The 26,033-nt window shown below is 44.1% G+C and overlaps 1 protein-coding gene across 1 annotated transcript in view; it reads right to left on the reverse strand.

Annotated features, from left to right (window-relative positions):
- slc26a6.2 (solute carrier family 26 member 6, tandem duplicate 2) overlaps positions 1 to 26,033 on the reverse strand; it is a 69,027-nt gene that overhangs the window by 40,878 nt on the left and 2,116 nt on the right. The window contains exon 2 of the mRNA XM_078543244.1: positions 22,653 to 22,841. Coding sequence (XP_078399370.1) covers positions 22,653 to 22,816 — 164 coding nt within the window. The 5' untranslated portion in view covers positions 22,817 to 22,841. The remainder of the gene's footprint in view (positions 1 to 22,652; positions 22,842 to 26,033) is intronic.

The following is a 26,033-nucleotide window of genomic DNA, read 5'->3' on the forward strand; positions in this document are numbered from 1 at the left end:
TGTAAGGGTTGGAGAAGTTGACAGAGAGAGGGAGCAGTGAGGCCACGGAGAAATTTGAACTCTAGGACAAGGATTTGAAATCTGGGGCATTACTGAACCAGGAGCCAATGTAGGTTGGTGGGTAAATGTGACTTGGGTGCAAGACTAGAAGATACTGGGCCAGATCTGACAAGAGGGACCATATTTACTGAAAAACAGTATACTTGATTTTGTAAAAATACAACAGAGCTATATGTTTATTTTAATTATATCTACACTGTTCCATGATCGAAAATGATCCACTTTACTATAGAGCAATACACTCTTCATTTCAACAACTTGTATTTATATAGTGTCTTCAAAATAATAAAATGTCACAAAATGCTTCATAGGAGCATTATAGAAAAACATTTGACACTGAACCACATAACGAGTTATTACAGCAGGTGACCAAAAGCTTGACAAAAGACTTAGGGCGGAATCGTCCCAGATTTGCACTAAGTGCGGCAGCAGGCGGGAAAATGGATGTTTTACCTGCCGGCCGCAATGGCGGGTTTTCACGCCATATCGTCCCAAACCATCTCATTAATCATGCATTTCCAGGAAACATGCCGTTTCGCTGGTGGGCTGCCTCCGATTCACCTGCCATGCCATCACCTCGCTGCTTCCTCACACTGGGCGCCATATTGCAGTACAGCCGCGTGCACACCTCTCAGTGCTTCCAGCCCAAGACTGCTGCACAGAAGTCGTGGCCCCGAAAGGCAAGAAGACTGCATCCCCCGATTCAGTGATCAGCATCCCTGGGATGCCTTCTGGACACCGTTGGAGCCTGCTACGATGCCCTCTACCCCCACACTGGCTGCAGGGGACCCATCAGTGTCACCACTCCATCTTGGGGGGCAGTGGCAGTGGTAATCAATGCCAATGCTGCACAGAAGAGGTTCGCCATCCAATGCAAAAAAGAGGATCAGTGATCTCATCCGTGCCACCAGGGTAAGGCAACAACTCATCACTCTCAACTCACACACTCACAAGGCCATCACACATTCACTGGCATCTCACTCATTGCCAGATCAAGGGGCATCACCACCCATTCTCACACACATACTCTCACATGCCCATCAGGCCTCATCTCCTCTGGAGACTGCCTCCTCAGCCCTCACCATCTTGAGGCCACTTGCACAGATTAATATGTGCCCTCACACACACCCTGGGCTACCCTCCTTCCCCAGTACAGCCCTCATCCTGTAGCCTTGCCTGAGGCCACTTCTCCATCTTCTCCAAGCAAGCCCTAGCCCTGCAGACGTTGAAAAGCCACCCTGCCATATGGCTGGTCTGTTAGAGACCTGCCCGTGACCCCTCCCCCACTAAAAGTGATGTGGTGCTGTCTGTGAAGCCTGGCGCTGATGACTGCGAGTGCTGCCCGAAGCAAGATAGACAAACAAATATTGAAGTCCTGAGTGAAGTGCAACTCACTAGGTGCAGGTTGCTATGTAGAGTTGTGAAACACATCGGCATGAACGAGTGTGGGGGGTGATTCCACTAAGCAGAGCTCAAAATGATATGCAGATGTATTAAATTGAAGTTCCCGATGTTTGGCAGTGGGAAAGGCAGCCAACCATTGACAGGTGGAGTGGATGATTGCAAACTGGTTTCACGACGTCATGAAACTAATTTTTGGCTTCCTGCCATATTGTCCGCTCATGCCCTCCAGGATGCCTGACGCAGTGAGCATGGAAAATTCCACCCTTATGTTCTAAAAAGCATCTTAAAGGAGGAAGGAGAGGTAGAAAGGCAGACAGTTTTAGACAGGAAACTCCAGAGCCTAGGGCCTTTGCAATAGAAGGCATAGCCACTATTGGCAGAGTGATTATAATTGGGAATCGGAGAAGCAGAGATATCTTGGAGAGTTATGGGACTGAAGGAGATTACGGGCAGGGGAAAGGATATGAAACAATGATCATAATTTTAAAATTGGGATATTGCTTAACTGGGAGTCAATGTAGGTCAGCGAGCACAGGGGTGATAGGTGAATAGAACTTGGAGCAAGCTATATGGGCAGAAGGGTTTTGGATGACCTGAATTTTACAGAGGGTATAACATGGAAGGGTGGCCAGGAGTGCAATGGAATAGTCAAGTCTCACAGTGACAAAGACATTCATGAGGGTTTCATCAACAGATGAACTGAGACAGGGGCACAGTCATGCGATGCTACAGAGTTGCAAATAGGCAGTCATAGCGATGGCATGGATATGTAATCGGAAGCTCTCCTTGGGATCAAATTTGACACCAAATTTGTGGACAGTCTTGTTCAGCCTCAGAGAGTTGCCGGGGAGTAGGATGGATTTGGTAGCTAGGGAAAGAAGGCAATGACCTTGTCTTCCTAATATTTTGTTGGAGGAAATTTCTGTTCAACCGGTACTAGATTGTCAGACAAACAAACTGGCAGATAATGGACAGTGGAGGGGTCGAGTGAGGCGGTGGCTGTCACCAGTATACGTGTTGAAACTGGTGCTGTGCTTTCTGATGATGTTGCTAAGAGGCAGCATGTAGATGGGAAATAGGAGAAATCCAAGGATAAATTCTTGGGGAACAACCGGGAGTAATAGTGTGAGAGTGGAAAGAGAAACCATTGCAGGTGATTCTCCTACTATGATTAGATAGATAAGAATGGAACCAGGCAGATGCAGTTCCACCCAACTGGACGACAATGGAGAGGCGTTGGAGGAACATGCTGCAGCCAACCACATCAAAGGCTACAGACAGGTTGAGAAGGACAAGTTGGGATAGTTTGCCAAAGCCACAGTCACAAAGGATGTTAGTTAGGATTTTGATAAGAGGCACTTCAGTATTGTGGCAGGGGCAGAAGCCTGATTGGAAGGACTCAGGTGTGGAGTCCTGGGAAAGATGGGCATGGATTTAGTAGTGTAAGGATGTTCGGCATAGCAAAGATTAATGTGGGACTGGAGAACAGTACCACCCACAGTATTATGTAGGGGGGTCACATGATAGTGGACTGAGTGCAGTAGTTGTTTAGCAGAAGCCAGCATGGGGATAATACCAGTCAGGGCTATCCCTTGGACGTGTATACTTATGTGATACCAATAAACACAACTGTTCAACCACACAAGCCTCCAGACCTCTTAGTGAGACACTAAACAAACCACTACAACAGGTTTGGGAGGCAACAACATTATCAAGGGCTTTGGAGAGCAAAGAGGTTACTGTACATTCCATAGAATATACATCTAGTGTTACTGTGATTCAATGCATGCAAGCTCTATTATTTCTATGTCACATGCAATGAAATAATTCTCAATATCACTGCTGTGCAAAATAAAGAACATGATTGGCCCGTTTTGTTGAAAGGGCATAGAACAATATCATTTCTGTTCAAATTACTGAAGTTAATCAGAAGAAACAGCTGTCAAAATTGTCATTTATGTCACCTTTCAACCATAGAAAGATAAAAGCACCAAATTTTCAACAGTGGAAGATTTTTTTTTGTATTTATGGAGAACTACACACTGTGAAGTGTATTCCAAGGCATTAACACATCTTAAAGTTGTGATGAATTACTGTGGTAATGTGTTATTATCCAGTAGCAGGTTGCAGTCTGTGTGTCATGCTGTAAACATTGTGTAGCTGGAATATATCACTCATTCACAAATTATAAAGTAAATATAATGTGACTTTGTGATTACTGGCAATTAGCACTTGTTAAAATCAGAATACTTCAAAATTCTAAGTGCATCGAAGCTTTGGATATATCATCCTCAAGTAAGCAATGTGAACAAAAGAAGCTGGTATGAGTAAAGGGGATTTTACTGAAAATATATTTCTTTGTCACTGCATTTAAGCTCTACTTGCATGATTTATGACAAGTGTTATTTTATTTTTTTACAGTCTAGGAGCTCCCAGTGACTGACAGATGTCCATAGCTGCCTCAGGTGCTGATGTTTATCTAACTATTGTTTGCTATTGCTATTAAGCTGTTGAAAGTTGCAACATTAACATCAAGTGTAATTGCAAGATAATATAAAGGGAACAATTTGTGCAATGTAAATGTAAATTTTAATCATAAAACCGATGGAGCATATAATCAGGATATGAACAGTAACTTCAATGATTGCTTATTTACACTTAATGACATTATTAATTTAATGCAGCCTGAAGATTTATTTAAAACTCTTGCAGGTGACAGAAGCATGACAGGGCAAGCTTGTGCATAATAAAATACTCATGTTACAACAGTGATTCGCTCCATAAAGCATTTTGCTGACTGTAAAGTGTTTTGGGATGTCTTGAGGTTGAGAAAGGTGAAATATAAATGCAAGTAAGTCCTTCTTTGTCTATGATTCTTCTCAGAATGAAGCCTAAGTTTCACCTGAGCCATTGATGATGATACAAAACGGAAATGGCTCTCAAAAGAAGGAAAACAAAGCCAGAGAAAAAAAATAATAGGCTTGGGCTGTTGTCATGACCACTTTTTAGTCAGCTAAAGAGTGGCATTGAGAGGAGCTTTGGAACAAGCAGGCCTTCTGTTCTTTTACCTTGGGGAATGATATGCAGGAAGCAGGAATCGAAATGAGGAATAAAATAATAAATTAAATGTTCTTGAAAAATACTCTTGAAGACCTAAGTACTAATTTGCTTGAACACAGAGATATTAGTGACCCCAAGATGAAAACCTTTAAAGTTGAACCCGATTAACTTTGTGATATAGTGTTGCCTATGAATAGACTGAAGGTTAATTAACAATCCTTTATACGGTACCTAGTTGTACAATGAACTATTGCACTATAGTCAAGGGATATACTGTTGATAATAATCTAAATGACTATTCAAAGTGTATTGATTGTAACTTCAGCATGGCATCTGAGACATAAACTTGAACTTGAACAATACAATCTTAAAAGTAAATGTCAACAGTCAATTGTTTTCGCTTCCAAATCAGTTATTTTCTTCTTTGCAGTTTTGGAATAAAATACAAACAGAGCTTTGTGAACTCAACTCTTGCTTCTAATCATAAATCCTCTTCTGTTAGTTTGTACTTTATCTGATTGACTCACTAATTGCACTAACTTGTGCTTGAAAGGAAACTGGTTGCATTGACCTGGCTGTGAAGTCACGGATTCATGCTGATCCTCCGGATCATTTCAGGAGGTCTCAAGTGTTCTGCCCAGAAATTCCATGTCTCCTTGGGGTAGAGTTCTGGCGCAGACTGATGAAGCAACCTGAGTTTAGGGAAGAACCTGGATTTATTGGATCTTTGACTCTTCAGGTCACCAGCAACAAATTCTGATTGAAGGCAATGGGTAATTCTTCTGCTCACCTGGGCAACCCAGGGAATCGCACCAGATAAGCCTCTGATAGGCCCAGTGATAACTACCTTGGCTGACAGTGGGAATAGGTGCCATTCTGGGCCAACAGTTAGTATTGTAAATGGCAGTTGATTTCAGGTATATTCAGATGTCTGCCAATCATCTCAGTCCCAGGACATCACTGCAGGAGTTCCTCAGGGTAGTGTCCTCGGCCCAATCATCTTCAGTTGCTTCATCAGTGACTCTTCCTTCCTTCTCAAGGTCAGAAGTGGGGATGTTCACTGATGATTGCTCAATGTTCAGCACCATTCATGACTCCTCAGATACTGAAGCAGTCCATGTTCATATGCAGCAAGACCTGGACAATATTCAGGCTTGGGGTGATAAGTGGCAAATAACATTCATGCCATACTAATGCCAGGCAATGACCATCCCCAACAAGAGAGAATCTAACCATCTCCTCTTGACATTCAGTGGCATTACCATCACTAAATCCCCCACTATCAACATCCTGGGGGTTATCTTTGACCAGAAACTGTACTAGACCAGAGATATAAATATGTGGCTACAAGAGCAGGTCAGAGACTGGGAACTCACCTCCTGACTACCCAAAGCTTTCCACCATCTACAAGGTACAAGTGGAGTGTAACGGAATATCCTCCACTTGCTTGGATGAATGCAGATCCAACAATACTAAAGAAGCTGGACACCATCCAGGACAAAGTAAACTGCTTGATCTGTGCCCCTTCCACTACCTTCAACATTCACTCTCGCCACTACCAACGCACAGTGGCAGCAGTGTGTACCATCTGCAAGATGCACTACAGCAATTCAACAAGACTCCTTCGACAGCATCTTCCAAACCCATGACCTCTATCACTTAGAAGGACAAGGGCAACAGATGCATGGGAACACCGCCACCTTCAATTCCCTTCCAAAACACACGCCATCCTGACTTGGAACTCTATCGCTGTTCCTTCACTGTCACTGGGTCCAAATCCTGGAACTCCCTAACAGCACTGTGCGTGTACTTACACCACATGGACTGCAGAGGTTCAAGAAGGCTGCTCACCACCACCTTCTCAAGAGCAATTAAGGATAGGCAACAAATGCTGGTCTAGCCAGTGACACCTGCATCCTATGAATGAATAAACTTTAAAAAACGGGCAAGTTAAAAGAAAAGCCCTACCTTTAACCTTTGACCGTAGCTCCCCTGCCTCTCTGAGATTCCAGCTCTCACATTAGGAAGATGCCTACGTTGTGTCAAGAATGATTTAACCACCAAACTTTATTACGTTCGTGAACCCATCCACAGGATTTGGCACCACCATAATATTTACCCTCATGTTTTAATTATTCCCCTTCCAACAGCAACTTATATTTATATGTTGCCTAAGATGTCACTTCATAGGAAAATTATAAGCAAAATCTGACACCACATCAGGCAAAAGTATGGCAGATAGCCAAAAGCTTGATCAGAGTGGTAGGTTTTAAGCAGAGCTTTTAATAGAGATGGGAATGGTAGAGAGACTGAGAGGTTTAGAGAAGGAATTCCAGAGCTTCGGGCCCAGGCAGCAGAAGGCACGACCACCAATAGCGGAGCAGTTAAAATCAGGGATACTCAAGTGGCCAGAATTAGAAGAATGCAGATATCTCAGGGGGATGTGGGGGTGGAGGATATTACAGAAATAGCAAGAATGAGAATTTTAAAATCAAAGCTTTGCTTAACCAGGAACAATGTAGATCAGTGAGCCCAGGGGTGATAGATGAACGAGACATTGTGTGAGTAAGGAGTCAGGCAGCAGAGTTTTGGATGACCTCAAATTCACAGAGGTTAGAATATAGGCAGCCAGCTAGGAGTGCATTGGAACAGTCAAGTCTAGAGGTAATGAAGGCATGAATGAAGGTTCCAGCAGAGATGAACTGAGGCAGGGGCAGAGTTGAGCAATGTTATGGTGATGGAAATAGGTGGTCTTAGTGATGGCATGGATATGTGGACAGAAACTCATCTCAAGGTTGAATATGACACCAAGTTGTGAATAGTCTGGTTCAGCCTTGGACAATTGCCAAGGAGAGAGATGAAGTCAATACTATAGGGAGGTAGTGGTGTAGTGATATTGTCACTGGGCTGGTAATCCAGAGACCCAGGGTAATGCTCTGGGCACCGAGGTTCAAATTTAATAAATATCTGGAATTAAAAGTTTAATGATGACGACCATTGTCAACTGTAAAAAACCATCAGGTTTGCTAATATCCTTTAGGGAGGAAATCTCACTGGTCTGGCTTACATGTGACTCCAGACCCACAGCAGTGTGGTTGATTCTTTAAAAGAAATACCGACTGAACAAGGGCAATTAGGGATTAAATAAATGCTGGCCTAGCCAGCAACAGCCACATCCCACAATGAATAATATAAAAAAAAATAGCAATAGAGTTTTTAAAAGGAGACCAAATATTGGTCTTCCCAATATTTAATTGGAGGAAATTTTGACTCATCCAGAGCTGGATGGTGACAATTTAGAGATGGTGGAGGAGTCGAGAGAGATGGTGGTGAGGTAGTGCTAGAGGGGAAACGAATGCTGTGTCACCGACACAGATGAGAAATAGGATGGGGCCAAGGATAGATCCTTGAGGGACCACCAAAGGAAATGGTGGATGTGTAGGAAGAGAAGCTATTACAGGTGATACTCTGACAATGATTAGGTAGATAATGGAACCAGGAGAGATCAGTCCTACCCAGTCGGATGACAATGGGGGTAGGTGCTGGAGGAAGACGGTGTGGTCAACCATGGATTCTAATCCTTGTTGTCTAAGTGGCAGGTGATATGTTTCTGTTTTACTCACAAAAGGTGAAGAATACTGTCAAGGCCTTATTGCCCATCCCTAACTGTCATCTTCTTGACAATGGTTGTTTGTATATCTATTTATCGTGTGAGAATCTACTTCAGAGGCCATTAAGGTTGTTGATTCTGAGTGCGGATCAGCCACCTAGGGCTGGCATGTTCTCTGTGGGGCGTTAGTGACCCAGCTGTATTTTTACAATAATCTGGTAGCAATTTAGAAGGTTTATTGAATTCATTTTAACAACCTGTTATGGTGCGATTTGAACCCACAACCTCTGGATGTTGCTTGTTTTGCACCACAGGGGTGAGAAAAAAATAAAGAATGTAAGAATGTCAGAAAGGAAACAAATGGGTTTGTTTCTCGCTTTTGATTCTCAGGGTCTTAATATTCTTATATTTTGCACTCATTAACTAAAACATTCCTCCCCGTTCTCTACTGAGGGCATTCTCCCACTATACTGATGTTTGTGTTAATAATGTGGCTGATCCTCATTTGCCCTTCCCCATGCCCGCTTCAAACCTCAGAAAAGATTTAGCAGCCACTAAACTGGCCTTTCATGCACAATGGCATTAAATCAGATGTGGACCATGTATTTCTATGACTTCACAAAACAAAGCTTACGCCTCACTGACAGGTTTATGTAGATGCTCTCTCGTTAGGTGAAAGCGAGCCCAGCACAAGGTAAGCAAGACGGGAGAACAACATGTTCCTAACCCTCTACAGTGGATGTCAAGAAGGAATTCAACTTGAACAAGAGTCTAAAACTAAACCCACACAAATCACAACGTGAAAGTCAACCGGGCATGTAAGTGGACCCACCACTTTCCTTTTCCTGCTAATACATTTCCTCAGCCTGCCTGGATTGTACCAGTTTTGAAGGCATGATTATTCAAAAAAAAAAGTTAAAATGCTGTATGACTGTGTGAATTCAATCATACCATGGGAAAACATCACTGTACTTTATAATTACAAGAAAATGGGTGATTTAAAAACTTTGAAAAGAAATCATTTATTGAAACCGTGTCGAGAAGTTACAATAAAATGTATGTTAAGATTTTCGTCCTGGTTGTTAACATTTTTCTCACCTTCTATGTGAGCTGTAAAACTATCCATTGGGCTATGCTACATGGGTGGCCCGTGTATATTTTATCACATGGCCTCTTGGGGGACTGCGATAACCGGCAGCAGTTTTGCAGGGATCTTGCTGTTCGAGGCAGGGACACTGGCCGACAGTAAAAATGTCTTCAAGGCGATGGGAGTTGGGTGTTTGCCTATCAAGAGGCTTTGAGTTGTATTAATAAATGATTAATTTTTATGTTAATTGAATGTGCATGATTTCGATTGATCTAAAAGCAGGAGCATGAGTTTTAATGGAGTTACACATGCATTAACTATTCAAATCCAGATTGACGGTTCCCATGATGTTTTCCTGGATTATAATAGAGTGAGAGAAAGGCTTGAATTTTGTCACAGGATTTAATGGATGCTCGGTACAGCTCTCGTTTCCTTCGCTGGGTGCAGTTAGACGGGCAAAAAGGGATTTACTTTCTTTCCTTTCAGCACAAATGTCTATTGCACGGCACCAGAACAAACTGGATTTATCAAATCAAATATTGAAGATATTCCTCCTCCCCATAAAGGGCAAAGTTTGGCTTTACCATATGCCCACTCAAGCGATGTACAGTTTTACAGTGGCATGGAGATGCGACCGATTACAGTATTTACATTCCTTTCTTGCTGCTTGGCTTAACACATTTTGTACTTGGTGTTTAAGTCGACCCACATTTTCGGAAGAATTTTTGAAGCTTCAAAAGTCAACTTATACACCGCAATGTACAATGTTTAAAGGTAGAATCGAAACACAGGCATGGGTTATAAAGTCAGTAATGGTGAGCAATTGTATGCCCAGTGCACAAAAAGCAGGACAAATCCAACCCGGCCAATTACCGCCCCATCAGTCTACTCTCCTTCATCAGTAAAGTAATGGAAGGGGTCAAGGGCCACCAACAGTGCTATCAAGCGGCACTTGCTTAGCAATAACCTGCTCACTGACGCCCAGTTTGGGTTCTGCTAGGGCAGCTCCTGACCTCATTACAGCCTTGATTCAAACATGGAAAAAAGAGCATCCAGGTCCCACCCACCATTTTAAAATATCCACGGATCTTCCCGATTCCATGAAAACCTGGTCCTTTGCTATCTTCAGTGAGGCAGGTGGGTTCCTGAAGGCTGTGTGAAACATGTTTGATCTGTCACTTTGTGAACCTTGGGGAAAGCCTGCTGTGGAGTCCGAAACCTTTTGACCTGTAAGTTTAAATGGTCTTGCCAACTTCAGGATGTCATTATTAGATGCTGCATGGTAAGTACACTTTTCATGCAGTGATTCATCAAAGGGCTCTGTTCTTAAACTGTTAGTGGCCACTAAATTCTCCAGCATTGTGTTGTGTTTGAATACATCCTCCGGTCAATAGAGTACTCTTCTACATTCAACGGCATTGAGAATCAGGTATAAATGTGTCATCTGGACTATATGTTTTCACTTTTTATAATGATTTAAAGTGCAAACATCTGTTGAGCCTTTGGGATAGATGAACAGATACCTTACTTCTTTGACTGAAAGCCCATCTGTTTAGCCTTTGGAAAAAATGAATAAATGGCCAGCTGTTCTGTCAACTTCAAAGGCACCATTGCATTGAGCTCTGCAGAGTTTGTTCATTCAGTTGTGCAATCGAATCTCATTACAAATACTTGGCTGTGCTCCAAGCCCCACTAGTAAATTTAGCTTTTCAGGGTTTGTTTACACAGCTATGAAGGGGATGGTGCACTATATTTGATTGACATTTTTATGAGCGGACAATAGGATTAACACATTTTAACAGATTATTGAATGGCTGTTTATGTTGGAAAATTTATGAGCACTTAGAAGGAGTGAGTTTTTTTCAAGAGCAGTTTGAATAGCTATGTGTTTGTTTGACAGTTTTATGAGCCCCTAAAGGATCAATTTTCTTCCAAAGTGGAATTTATTTATTTATTTCATGAGCATTTCAAAGAATTTCCAGTATTATTTTACGGCTTGTGTTCTCAAGTGGGTACTCGGTGAATGGGTATGGAGGGTGTGTGGGAGCATGGAGAGGACATGGGAGATATGAAGAGATGGAGGGGGAATGGGGTGTATGGAAGGGACATGGGGTATGGAAGAGGCATTGGGGTCATGGAGGAGGCATGGGGGTATGGAGAGGGCATGGGAGATATGAGAGGGTACGGAGGGTGCACGAGGGGTGGGTGGGTGAGGTGGTGCTGAGAGGTGAGAGTTAGTGGCCCTAACAGTCATCCACAAAACTGGGCTAATATCTTAGTGAATGGAGGCAGGCCTCTGACCTACTGGCCCTGGCACTGCCTGCCTCTATTCCCACTTCGAGCCTGCTTCAGGTGGTGGCGGCCTGATCCAGCCCACCTTTGATTCTCTGGGGGGAAAATAATGCACGTGTGTATGAGTTCATTCAGAACTCAGGAGTGCAGTATCAGGAAATGGCCCGCCTCACGATTCCTGGGTGATTGTGCAGTGTTCCAAGTTAGTGGAATATTCAGATAGATGGCTCAGCCCCTTAAGAGTTAAGATTAGGGGTAGGAATCTGTCTCAGTCAGTGACACAAAACAGACTATTGGATTGGCAGCTGATCCGATACTATCCATTCTATACCCGACTGACTGACAGGTGTAGAATGTCAGACTGAGTGAAACAAATTTCTAGCCCATGATAACATGAAGTGTTTACATTGCATTGTTACAGCATTCATTTTTTGTTTTTGGAGGAGAGTTCCTTATCTCAATGTAAACAGCAGAACCACATTTCTATGTTTGATGTATGTTTGAGATCTCGTTGGTGGCAGCATTTTCAAAACCACTCTTTTCCTCCTGAAAATCTTTGTTGAATTCTTAGCAGGCACATGGTATTGAGCCTTTACTTGCCAGTTAGAGTTCTCCATGGTGATTCTCCACATGGTGAATTCTGATTTCCGGTAATGAGACATGCATGGCAGCTTTATTAATATAGTGTGATGTGCAAAAGGTTGAAGCCTCCATGAATCGCTTGGGGAATTCTGTTAACAGGATTGAATCAGTAATCTTTAAAGAAGGATGAAGGGAAAAGTTATTCCTTGCTCTTATTGTGGATGTTCAAGCAGCCAGTCAGAAAGCGGTATTGTCTGAAATTGAGGCAAGGTGGTCAGTCTTTTTTCTTGGCAACGATTTCTACAATGCTATGAATTTACATACTGTCCCCCTGAGATATCTTGAATTGTGTACAATGAGGCAAGAAGAAAAAATACTTTAACACCAGTTCAAGGTATTCATAAATAAAACGTAACAACAGAAGATTTTAAAAAATAATGTGCCTCTAGCATTGTCCACAGTCAGTTAATGAAATTAAGTGTAGTTAATATACGAGATGGTGACAGAATTGGGAGGGACACTTTAGAATTTCACTTTGTGGCATCAAATACTGGCCAAAGCCTACGACCACATTGTGACAGGTAAACGTTTACATACAGGATTTCTATCCTAAATGTTTACATGAACATTTTCAACGTTAAATGTTGACATGAAAAAGTGGCCAAAAATGATGAAAACTGGAATTTAACCCATTAGAAAAGTCCTGGTTTTTAGGCCTAGCTTTTAAAGCTGAGAACTGAGATCATTATCTTGTACTTTGGTAATTGAATTCCCTAAATTATCCTTTCCTATTTGATACAATTCACAATTCCATGCTTGTACTATTTAATTGTTCTTATTCCCCGCTAAACTATATATTAAAAAAATCTGTTGCACTGATTATTGTTATGTGGGCGAACATGACACCTATTTTGGACAAGGAACGCCCAACAAATGACAATGAGATAAGTGACACATTTGTTTTTCTTTAAATTGATCTTTCACTTGAACAGATCACTATCCAGGTGAACTCAGGTGCAAGCGTTGAAAATGTAACTGTGAGAAGGAAGTAAAAACTTGGTGGTTGCTTATTTCAATATGACAAAGATAAATCCGATAGAATTTAGGACTGCAATGCCAAAAAATGGGGAAGAAAAGACATAAAGATCTGCGTAATTAATCATTAATTTGATTTTACTTCTCTGTTGCCCAGTAAAAAGTATATTTTATTACTCATCCAAGTTTACAACAGTGAAAAGAAGTTTTTATGGCGACCTTTTTATAGCCAATAATTTAACTTTACTCATATTTTCCATGAGAGATAGCAGGCAACACCTTTGCACCCGCTGTTTTAAACTTATCCCCCTTTACCTTCCAATTTGTTCTGGGCTAAAAATAATTTTACTTCTTTCTTACGGGCATGTGGGTCACGATTTGTGACCTGCCCTCGCCTGTTGTGTTGGAAGTGGGTGTAGTATAAGGGTCTGTCACATATAGGGTTAATGTGGGACTGAGTACAGTACCGCCCACACAGTGATGTAAGAGAGCATCTGACCCATAACCAGGGTCAGTTGTGTGTTGGACAGAGTCACGGACAGAGACAGCTCCTAGCTTGTACCCTTCACTGTACATTTGTAAATAGTTCTAAGAGTCAATAAAGACTTACAGTTAATCTACGTATAATTATGAAGAATTCTCCAGACCAACTGAAATGTAACCAACACCCTACAATAGTGTGGGCAGCTCGTAAGTTTGGTACTCCCATCTCATGAACATGATTGTAGTGCGGGGCTGAGCATCTGCCTTGGTGCTGGCTACCTTTAGGATCTGCAGAAAACCAATCAACATTGTGCTAATGGTGCAGCCAGCCTGCTCTTCTTAAAGGGAGTCCGTCCCTCTTAAAGGAAAGCTGCACCGGATAATATTGCTGCAATTTAAAGCATGGAAAATGGAACACAAGGGCAGAGAGAGGGTGCCAGGGTGGCAGAAGCAATGCTGGAGGCATTAGTGTTGAAGGTGGGCAGGAGGAGAGGTGCCGTGGTTCCTTGGGGAACCAGGGGGTTCTCAAGGACTACTCTCAGAAGGCAGTGTGACAGGTGACCAGGGAGGTCAATTCCCAGTGTCTGGACCTGAGGACCTGGCAGCAGTGCCACAAGAAGTGTAATGACCTCACACAGGTTGTGAAAGTCAGTGAATACATCTTCTCACGAAATCTCCTGCTCACCACAATACAAACCCCTCACACTGTTCAGTGCATTACAAGCCCATTACTCTCCCAGCAGCACCTCCTGGCACTCAGGATTTATGCTCCACCTCACCATTACACACTTACCAACCCTGCAAGCCTCACACCCACCTCTTGCTGCATTCATATGCCGCCAGCTATTCAGTTATGCTGGGCACATCACCCGGACACAGCGCAACACAAACTCTGACATTCTGCCCTCTCTCTTCCAGGACAAGATGATACTTGAGAGGAGGGAACAGAGCAGAACCAGCAGGTGACAAGGAAGCCCACATTGGCTGAGCTCAATGGAGGAGATGGTTCTCAGCATCATGGGGCTGGATTCTATAGAGCTTGTGGCATCCGGTGTCACCAAGAACATTGGGGGGGGGTGACAAAATGTTCCAGCCTTATTGTCCTTTGCAAAGGAAAACACATTCTTCGTGGCTCTCTCATTAGTAGAAACAATGGCCAGAATTCTCCTATGCCCCGGTCGGGGGGATCAATGTCGGACGACGGGGGTGGGGAATTCAGCGGGAGGCCCATGAATCGGTTTCACGCCAGCGTGAATTATCAGCAGGATCTTCCGACATTGCCCACCATGGCAGATCGGGAATCCCGCTGGAGGCCGGCATGAAGGTGATTTGCATCCCGCTAATAAGATGCAAATGAAGGCCCAGCCGGAGTCGCTCCCCAAGCCCGATTCTCCATTACGCCAGCGGGAAAACACGCCGGTCCATAACACGTCTGGACAAGTGTGGCATGCAGGAGTCGGGACTTACTTTAGGGCCTTGCTCAGATCGTGGGCATCCGAGGAGAAGATGATGCAGGAGGCCTACAGCTGGAGGAACATGTGAATCGCCTGCTGGGTGGATCCTCACGCACATGACTCTGCTACAAAGCAGCTCTCGGAAGGTGGGAGGTCTCCACGCAGCAGCTTCGACTTTGCTGAGGCTTTGGATCTTTATAGACCTCGCGGACGCTTCGGCCCTGCTTCTGAACTGTACGAATTTGCCATCGGCTGGTAAGGATGTGGCAAAAAAGGTGGGAGTGGGGAAGAAGAGGAAGGTTTAGATGTGAGTGGGAGAGGAAGGTCTTGCAGGGTTGGGGGGGAGGAGGGGCGAAGGTGTCGGGGGGGTTGAAGATGTAAGTATGGAGAGAGGTTGGAGGCGTAATGGGGGAGAATGCTGCAAGTGGGAGAGAAAGGTGTAAGACTGGGGTTCCGGAGGGGGAAGGTCTCCGGGGGAGGAGGGAGTAAGGGGGAAGGAAGGAGTTCGAGGCGGGGGGAAGGAGTAAGGAGGAGGAGGGAGTACAGGGGTAGGAAGGAGTGAGGCTGGAGGAAAGAATATGGGGGGAGGAAGGTGTAAGGGGGGTTGTAATGTCCATGTGAATGTGTAAGGGAGGGATTTGTGGAGTCAATGATTGCCTCCTGGAGAGCAAACTGAGGGTATGCGTGGTAGGAGGGCATGATTAGAGAGATGGGGACAGAGCAAACCAGTAGGGTGGGAGGGTGAGGGTGCATTGGTAACGGTAGAAGGAGCAGCAAGAATGGTTCCCACCTCTTCCCCACCAATCAACCCCCACCCCTCCTTCCATACAGTGTTCCATGTCTGCTGAAGGGTGAGTGGGGGGGCGCACAGTGGACACTCCACCAGAGTGTGGATGCACTGAAGTGGGACTGTGAGGCAGGACATGCTGTTGCCACTGGGCCTTAGGCCCTGACACATTGGAGTCTTTGTGGTTTATGCAACCATCTGATGAGACTTAGCCTGGTAGGGCGAATAAGATTGTTCATTCTCTTCCGGCACTGTGTTGCCGACCTCTTGAGCACCCCTTGGCCACCTGCGCCCATGCAGCTTTGGTGTCCTTGCTTGGCATCCTCCTCCCTTCAGGTGGGTACAGCCCATTCCTGCGCACCTCGACATAGTCCAGGAGGACACACAGGGAGGCGCCACTAAATTTCGGAGCTGGGCCGGCGGGCGACCTTGCTGACATCTCTCTGGTTGTGGTCGGCCATTGTGGATGTCTGGGCCGCCTTTGAATTGTGGTGCCCAGATATGATGACGGGACGCGTGCCCTGAAGCCTGCCCTGCAATGGAAGATGGTGCGAAACCCGCCCCCCCCACCCCACCAGATGCATAATTAATTACGTCAGGGCCGGAAGATATGGCGCGGCTTCCCATCAGCCTCCGCAGCAGGAGATATTGCCCATCCCTGCCATCACCACAGGACTTAGTCCTGGATGGGAGAATTCCGCCCACTATATGAAAAACAATTATGTTTTCATAAGCCTTATGGGGTAGATTTTAATCTTCATTGCTTAGGTATAAATCTGGGAAATAGATCACCATTGCAATCAACAGAATAAAATTCAGGCAAGTTCTATCATGGGTTCCTGGTCTATTGGCTCACATCGTTGCCTTGGTGGTGAAAGCAAAATTACCCCTTAATGCGTAGCTGTTGGGAAATGATGCCTCTGGCTGCTTTGATTTTCTCTTCACAAGATCAAGGAAACAGATGTGAATCATAACACTCCCATTAGTACCACTGCTGAGGTCAACATTACTTAAAGGAAACGCGGGATCAAACCTGATACCATCCTGGTCTGAATGCTTCAGTACCATCCAACACAATGAATTTAACAAAAGCTGAGCAATTCCACCGGGCCACATTAATGTTATAATGGAAGATTAAGCATCAGGAATGTTCAGGTGTATCCCATGTTTTCAGGGGTGAGGTGTGCTCAAAGTGTGTACAGATCCCGTGGCTCCATCTCTCATCCATTCAAGCATAGTCCCTGCAGAATTTTCTCTAACATGTTCCTAACCAGCATACTGGACATAACTGATAAATTGCCTCTATTCATTTTTGCACTTCTCTCTATTAGAAGTGTACAGTAAATTGGCCCAACATATTTGGATAACACAAGGGAGAAACCGCATCCATTTCACAACAATAGTGGTTATGTCTGTTGTGGTTAAAGTTTATTTACAGACTGATCTCTCTTCTCTTCTCAGGGATCGGATTTGGTTTGTGGGATATTAGTAGGAAACATGTTATTTCCTCTCCTGCTTGCTGTAAGCTACTCCACCCCTACGACCCTCCAAAATCCCTGCCTTCCTCCCACTCTGGCCTCCTGCACATCACCAATTTTTGTCTCTCTACTCTGTGCCTTTAGCTGCTGAGGTCCAAAACTCTTTCCCTAAACCTGTCCACCCCTCCACATCTCTCTCCTCCTTTGACATTCTCCTTAACACCTAACTGATTGACTAAGATTGTCCTTGCCTTTCCTGACGTAGCTTGTTGCCAAATTTTGCTGATACGTTCCTGTGACAGCCTTGGGATGTATAACTATGTTAAAGGTGCTATATAAATGTAGCTCCTCACTAAAATAAACAGATTTGTAAAATTATGGACAGACGCATTTTGTAAAAATGGGTTAATATATTTGTCATTATTATCACACCATGTCACTTCGAGACATTTGTGTATTCCCTGATTTTTCCACAGTGTACGTGATGCATTATGAAAGGAATTTAGCCATGCCCAAATGCATCGACCTGGACAATATCCAGGCTTGGCCTGACAAGTGGCAAGTAACATTCACACCATACAAGTGCCAGGCAATGACCATCTCCAACAAGAGAGAATCTAACCATTGCCCCTTGACATTCAATGGCATTACCATCACTGAATCCCCCACTATCAACATCCTGGGGGTTACCATTGACCAGAAACTGAACTGGACTAGCCATATAAACACTGTGGCTACAAGAGCAGGTCAGAGACTAGGAATCGTGTGATGAGTAACTCATCTCCCCAAAGCCTGTCCACCATCTACAAGGCACAAGTCAGGAGCGTGATGGAATACACTCCACTTGCCTGGATGAGTACAGCTCCAACAACACTCAAGAAGCTGGACACTAACCAGGACAAAGTATCCCGCTTGTTTGGCACCACATCCACAAACATTCACTCCCTCCACCACCGATGCGCAGTAGCAGCAGTGTATACCATCTACAAGATGCACTGCAGGAAATCACCAAGGCTCCTTCGACAGCAACTTTCAAACTCACAACCACTACCATCTAGAAGGACAAGGGCAGCAGACACATGGGACCACCACCACCTGGAAGTTCCCTTCAAGACAGTCACCATCCCAACTTATCTCCGTTCCTTCATTGTCACTGGGTCAAAGTCCTGGAACTCCCTCGCTAACAGCACTGTGGTTGTACCTACACCACATGGACTGCAGTGGTTCAAGAAGGCAGCTCACTATCAGCTTCTCAAGGGCAATTTGGGATGGGCAATAAATGCTGGCCTAGCAAGTGGCACCCACATCCCATAAATGAATAAAAAAAAATTAAATGAATACTAGTATATGTAATGACTTATGCTTAACTCACACTAAAGTTTTTCTTGTAATGTTTTCTTGGATGATTTTCTTTGTTGCTTATCAAGGGGAACAATATCTGTTCCAGCTTCGGCTTTGTTTGGTATATTCTATGGGCAGAATTTTCCCCCCGTATGGGGTGAAGTGTAAGAGCGGGCGCGTGGAGGCGCGCCTTGATCGGCGCCACCAATTGGGAGCGCATCGCCATTTTATATGGGCGGGCCAATTAAGACCCGCCCAGCGAGACGTCCACAAGGAAGCGCTGTGCGCTCCCGGTGCGGGCGGGGGGCAATTCCCTCAGCCGAGAGTGCGCTCTTTCGTGCATGCACACGAAAGCGCGCACTCATCTCCCTGAGGCTAAGTGCTGCCTCAGGGAGGTCAGCTCTACAATAAAAAATCTGAAAAGTAGAAGGAAAAAAATTCCCTGTCATGTTCCCTCACGTGACACTGTCACCTGAGTTGGGACATGTCCATAACTTTTACACACACTTTAAATACATTTTTAAAAACCTACTTGAAACCTCATCCCACCCGTGGATGAGGCTTCATGCTTTTTGCAATGCCCCCCAGGGCTCCTAGCCTGCCCACCAACCTTAAGGTTGGACGGGAAGGTCCATTAATTAGTTTAAGTACTTTGTCCATGGCCTCAATAGGCCATTGACAGGTCAGCGGGCGCACAGCTGATTCTGCTGAGCCCCCGCCTACCTGAAAATTTAAATGGGGCGTGGTGACGTCAGGAGTTCTGCCCGACGTCATCCCGCGTCACTTTACGCGTGGGCGAATGGGCCCCGCACCCCCCTGCTCTTTGGCCGGGAAATCCTGGCCCACGTCAGGACCACACGCTCTCTGAGCAGGCATATCATGGATTAGATGTAACGTAAAAGCTCTCTGAACAATCAAGTTCAGGAAAACAAATCTATTACAACAGGGTGCCCCTGTTTTGCACACTAGCCACTCCTGCAATCAACAGGGCTAATTTATGATGAATTATGGGTGAATTAATCCTTTGGACCTGCATTGGGCACTCATTTCAGTTCGAGCCCTTGTAAGCATCAGAGATAGAAAGCCTTTATCTACTCCGCCTGAATTAAATTTGAATGGAAGTCTAGAAGGTGAAAAACTAGCATGGAGCTCAGTACAATTAACATTTGAAAAGTAAATAATTATTTATTTTTCATGCCCCGTTCCATCAAACATTTCCTATTGAAAAGGTAACAGGGTTGCATTCACAAACTGGTCACAAATCACAAGGAGGAATTACTGGTTCACAAAACAGCTTCGATACTTGAAACGTGCTTGAGTCTTGAGCGAGAAATGTAACGGGCTTATTGCTTTTAAATTCTTCTAAGGTTACTCTGGACTTGTAACTCTGATAATTACTTAGCTTTCAGATATTAAAAAAAGTAACCTGTTTTCGTTTGTATCCTGCAATATTTAAAACAGATAGCTTTGCAGGTACAGATTCAGATACTGTACATATTAATTCCTCAACTGTAAACATTCAAACTGAAGCAAATTCCTCGGTAATAAAAGCAGAAATGCTGGAGATGCGGAGCGAGTTAATCAGCCTGTCAGTTTTTACATTTCCATGGGAGTCATGCTTCTAGCATTTGTGTTTTACCTTCACAAAGAAGGAGGGCATACGTTTATAATGCACTGTTCACTTCCTTAAGAAGTCCTGAAGTACTCTTCAACCAACTAATTACTGTTTTTGAACTGTGATCGCTGTTGTTTTATATTGTTTTATTCATGCACAGCAAAATTTCACAAACAGCAATGAGATAAAGAACTGATTAATCTATTTTGGCGGTGTTAATTGAGGATGAACGCTGGGTAGGATACTGGCAGCACTCCATCATCTCATAATAGTGTTACGGGGTTTTTACATCAACCTGAATAATCCTTAGTTTAATATCTTCCCTAAAGGACAACATATCTGGCAATGCAATGATATTTCAACCTTGGATTAACCATCATAATGCTTTTGCTAATTTCCATCAAAAGTGACATCGCCTACAGAGATGCGTTTTCAGGGTACGCCCTCATCCCTTGCCAACTCTACCCCACCACCCCTCCATTACCACCTCTCCGTTACCACCTCTCCGTTACATCCCCAAGGCAGCCATTGCTCAACAGTGAGGCAAATGAAATATTGACAGGCTTTTCAGCTGTAGGCACCCAAACCAAAGCCTCTTCCCCCAGCTAACGGATCACAAGTGCAATTACTTATCCTATTCACTGGACAACGATCATCAGTAGAAACGTGAGTAAATTTTCCTTTCATACCCTGATCAGCTGAGGCCAATACTACTATAGATATGGACATATGAACTAGGAGCAGGAGTAGGTCACTCCACCCTTCAAGCCTGCACCGCGATTCAATGAGATCATGGCTGATCCGATTGCAACCTCCTGCCTACCCCCTATAACCTCCTTGTTAATCAGGAATCTACCTAGCTTTGCCTTAAAAATATTCAAAGACCCTGCTTCCACTGCCTTTTGAGAAAGAGAGTTCCAAAGACTCACGACCCTCTGAGAGAAAAAAATTCTCCTTATCTCTGTCCTAAATGAGTGACCCCTTATTTTTAAACTGTGACCCCTAGTTCTAGATTCTCCCACAATAGGAAACATCCTCCCCACATCCACCCTGTCAAGACCCCTCCGGATCTTAAAGGTTTCGATCAAGTCACCTCTCACTCTTCTAAACTCCAGTGGATACAAGACTAACCTGTCCAGCCTTTCCTCATAAGACAACCCGCCCATTCATGGTATTAGTCTAGTAAATCTTCTCTGAACTGCTTCTAACGCATTTATATCTTTCTTTAAATGAGGGGACCAACGGCAGCAATTAAATCAAGATAGACCTTCCAGGTTTGTCTGGCTCAGCAAACTGAGTGATATATTTACCCATGGCTTTCGGATTTCTGTCAGGTGTAGACATTTAGGACTGAACTTTGCTGGTAATGTTGAATTCTCCACTGCCGAGGCTGAAAGCGGGAACTGACCACGCTTTGGCTGGCAGCAGGGTCCACGACGACATATTGCTGGTCAGAGTCAATCAAGAAACATGTGCCGGGGTCACTGTCCAATTAAGGATGGCAGCCTATCCTCTGAGGATGCTGGCCCAATCAGAGAGTGACGGTGCCATCGGGGGGTACCCCATGGGTCATGGAGAGGAGGCAGGTAGCCCTTAAGTGGCTCAATTGGTTTCTGGCAGGCATCTGAGCCAACTCCGTTACTACTGGCAATATATCATGGCAGCAGGAAGATGTCAGGTTCCCCTCCTGATGCCTTCCCCACTATTTTGCCAGTCCTCCTGCCTCCCAGCCCATCGATTAGGGGCCCAGAAATTTTTAGCTCTTAGCTTAGTCTTCACGATGAGACAGTAAACTGAGACCCCGTTTACTCCTGCAGGTGGACATCAAAGATGCCTTGGCACTATTTCGAAGAAGAACAAGGGAGTTATCCCTAGTGTCCTGGACACTATTTATTCTGCAACCAACATCACTAAAACAGATTACCCGGTCGTTATCACATTGCGTTGGTGGGAGCTTGCTGTGTGCAAATTGACTGCTGCATTTCCTGCATCACAACAGTGACTACATTTCAGAAAGCATTTAATTGGCTATAAAGTGCTTTAGGAACTCCTGGGATCATGAAAGACTCTAGACTAATGCAGGTCTTTCTTTCTTTTAACTTTGTGTTCAATGAGGCTTAGGAATCTTCGTATTGCAGAATGAAACACTTTCTACTGATTTTATTCGGGTGACATTTGCTTTTTCTTTGAAAATCGGGATCTGTTAAAGAAATCACCTGGATAGGTGGGAATGTCTAAATATGCTATTTCATTAGTGGGTTGTCAGTTCTGTGGAACTTTTAATTAAAAAAGGACTGTTCAGCTCAGTTTTCTCAGCACACCAGAATTGGACATGCTCTTAACAGTAAGAAACCAGCTACCTACCTCAGGTTTTCTTTCAGTTTATCTTTGAATGAGAATTTGGTTTTTTCAGTCCTTTGTGCCACCACTTCCAAATGCTCCTCATCCATAACCTGCCTTTCCACCCGATAGTCGGATTTCCGCATTCGCAAATTGGAATCTGCTTCTTTTTCTAAATTGGTAATCATTTTTGATTCCTGGTTTGATGCTAACCTAGAAAGCATGAAAGAACAGAATGAACATTAGAGGGGAAAAAAACCCAAAAATGAAGTAAACAGCAAAAGCCACACACAGCAAACAGCAAACAAAATGCTGTAATGGAAATGACAGTTCCAAAGAACATCTACCTCTTACCTCATATAGACACTCCTTCAATTGTTTATTTCCTGGCACAAACTCATTCTTGTTAAATCATCCACCACAACGGGAAACAAAATCTTCAAAGTGATTTTCTACGATGCCAAGATCAGCCATTTCTTGTTCAGATAGATTGTTTGTGATTAGGAACATTGGAGCAGGGGTAGGCCATTCAGCCCATTGAGCCTGCTCCACCCTTCAAGACGATCATGGTTGATCATCCACTTCAATGCCTTTTTCTCACACTATCCCCATATCCCTTTACATCATTGGCATTTAGAAATCGGTCAATCTCTACTTCAAACATACTCAATGACTGAGCTTACACAGCCCCTTGGGGGTAGAGAATTCCAAAGATTCACCACCCTCTGAGTAAAAATAAAATTCTCCTCATCTCAGTTCTAAATGGTTTCCCCCTCTTATTTGGAATTGTACCCCCGGTTCTAGAATCCACAACCAGCAGAAACATCTGAAGAAGAGTTATACGAACTCAAAACTTTAACTTATTTCTCTCTCCACAGACCTGCTGAGTTTTCCCAGCTTTTTCAGTTTTTATTTCCGATTTCCAGCATCCGCAGTATTTTGCTTTCATCTCAAGGGAAACACCTCACCTGCATCTGCCCTGTTTATCACTTTAAGTATTTTGTAGGTTTCAATGAGATCACCTCTCATTCTTCAAAACTCTAGAGAATACAGACCCAGTCCCCCCCAACCTCTCTTCATTGGACAGCACACCATCCCAGGAACAAGCCTGGTGAACCTTAGTTGCACTCCTTCTATGGCAATAATATCCTTCCTAAGGGAAGGGGACAAAAACTGCACCCGCTACTTCAGGTGCAGTCTAACCAAGGTTCTTTACAATTGAAGCAAGACTTTTCTACTGCTGTACTCAAACCCTCTTGTGATAAAGGCCAACATACCTTTTGCCTTCCTAATTGCTTGATGCACCTGCCTGTCAGCCTTCAGGGACCCAAGTACTTCTGTACATCAACACTTTCTCTTCTCTTACCATTTTAAAATACTCCGCGCATCTGTTTTTCCTATCAAAGTGGATAATCTCACATTTTTCCATATTATATTCCATCTACCATGTTCTTGCCCACTCACTAAGTCTGTCAAAATTCCCAAGAAGCTGTTTTGCATCTTCCTCACAACACACATTCTCACCTAGTTTTGTGTCATCCATGAACTTGGACATTTACGTTTGGTCCCCACATCCAAATCATTGATATATATATAGTGAACACCTGGGGCCCAAGTACTGATCCCTGCAGCACTAGTCACAGCCTGCCAATGCAAGAATGACTCGTTTATTTCTACTCTCTGCTTTCTGCCTGTTAACCAATCCTTAATCCAGCCAGTACGTTACCTCCTATCCCGTGTGCTTTGATCAGAGGTGTGCAGAATTTAATGCCCTCCCCAGAGGTGAGACTGGTGGTGGGTGGGCATTTAATCGGGCAGGAGGGTGGTGGGTGGGTTCCTCACCACCTTCCCTCCTGTGCCCCTGGAAGACTCGGTTGAGTGGCCCACAACCAATTGAGGCATTAATTGCCCACTTAGTGCCTGATTGAGGGACCCTGTCGCCTCCATTAAATACCGGCCTATGTCACCACAAAGTGTTGTCACACGGGGAGTAAGTCTGATCACACATGTGAGTGACCTCATAAGTCCAGTAGGGAGTTTCCCCATGTTTGCAATTTCCAGAAAAAAATGTTCCTCCTCTGTTCACTATAGTTGGTAAGGATAGTCAGCAGACTGATCGCAGAACACAGCACATCACAAACAAAGCGCCATAGCTGGGAATTTGGTGCAATTATAAATTCGATGCAGAGGGGGAAGGATGTGCTGTTCTTTGCTTCCAATACTCGTGGTGGTTCGTGTTAGCTTGAAGCAGTCGTTAAAATCTTTGTGCAGCATTTTAGTGCTTAGTGTAAGTTAGTGTACAGGAAAAAAGACTTAGAAACTAAAAAGCAAATATAAATGAAACAGGCTAAAAACTGGCAGAGCGGCTTGTGTGCTTGGACTGAAGTATATGGGAGTTTGTGGACAGCGAGGTTGTCCAGAGTGAACACATCAGCAGGAGATGTCTGCACCTCGAATCCCTCTGGCTCACAGTCATTGAGCTGTAATGTGAGTTGGAGAGACTCTGATATAAAAAAAGAGGGTAGCAATATCTGTACTGTTTGCTCCAGACTTTGATCATATATCATTGGAAGGTACAGGTTCAGGTTTGTGTGACCGATATTGTACAGAATGAGAGGTACCTAGGTAAGCTAGGGACTGGGAATCTGCAAAAACTGATCCTTTTCAACAGGTACAATGTACTTCCTACCTGTGGGGATAAGGCTGAAAACTGTCAAAAGGGCAGCCAGAAGGTGACCTATGGAGCCTTAGAGCAGGAAGGCTGTTCAAAGCGGGGAGGAGGAGGGGAAGGGTAATATGGTAGCTGTAGGGTATTTGGTCCTTAGGGCGACAGTTAGCATTCTTCAAGCTGGATCAAGAGTCCGACGTGATGTATTGTCTACCTGGTGCCAGGGTGAGAGACATCTCATTCGTGCTCGAAAGGCTATTGGAGAGGCAGGGGAAGGATCCATTTGGGATCCATGTTGAGGCCAACAACAAAGGGAAGAGAAGGTAAAGGTCCTGTTTGGAGAGTGCCAGGCACTAGGAGCAAAATTGAAGAACAGGAGCTCAAGGGTTAGAATCTCCAGATTATTTCAAGAGCCACATGGAAATTGGCTTTGGGATAAGCAGGTTAATTAGGTGAACATGGGTCTGAGGGAGTGGTGTGTACAAAAGGGGTCCAGTTTATGGGACACTGGCACCAGTATTGGGACAGTTAGAAACAGTATCTTTGGCATGAGCTCCACCTGAACCAGGCTGGGGCCAGAGTCCTAGCAGAAAGGATAAATAGGGCAGTCACCAAGAATTTTAAACTATAGGATGGAAGGACCAGGTGGAAAAGGCAGCATTAATAATAGTTCAAAAACAAATGAAAGGGAAGAGAGTACAACAGATAAAAGGAAAACTAAAAGATGGGAAGTAATT

This window comes from Cetorhinus maximus, chromosome 6 (genome assembly GCF_964194155.1).
Source record: "Cetorhinus maximus chromosome 6, sCetMax3.hap1.1, whole genome shotgun sequence".
Taxonomy (NCBI): Eukaryota; Metazoa; Chordata; class Chondrichthyes; order Lamniformes; family Cetorhinidae; genus Cetorhinus; species Cetorhinus maximus.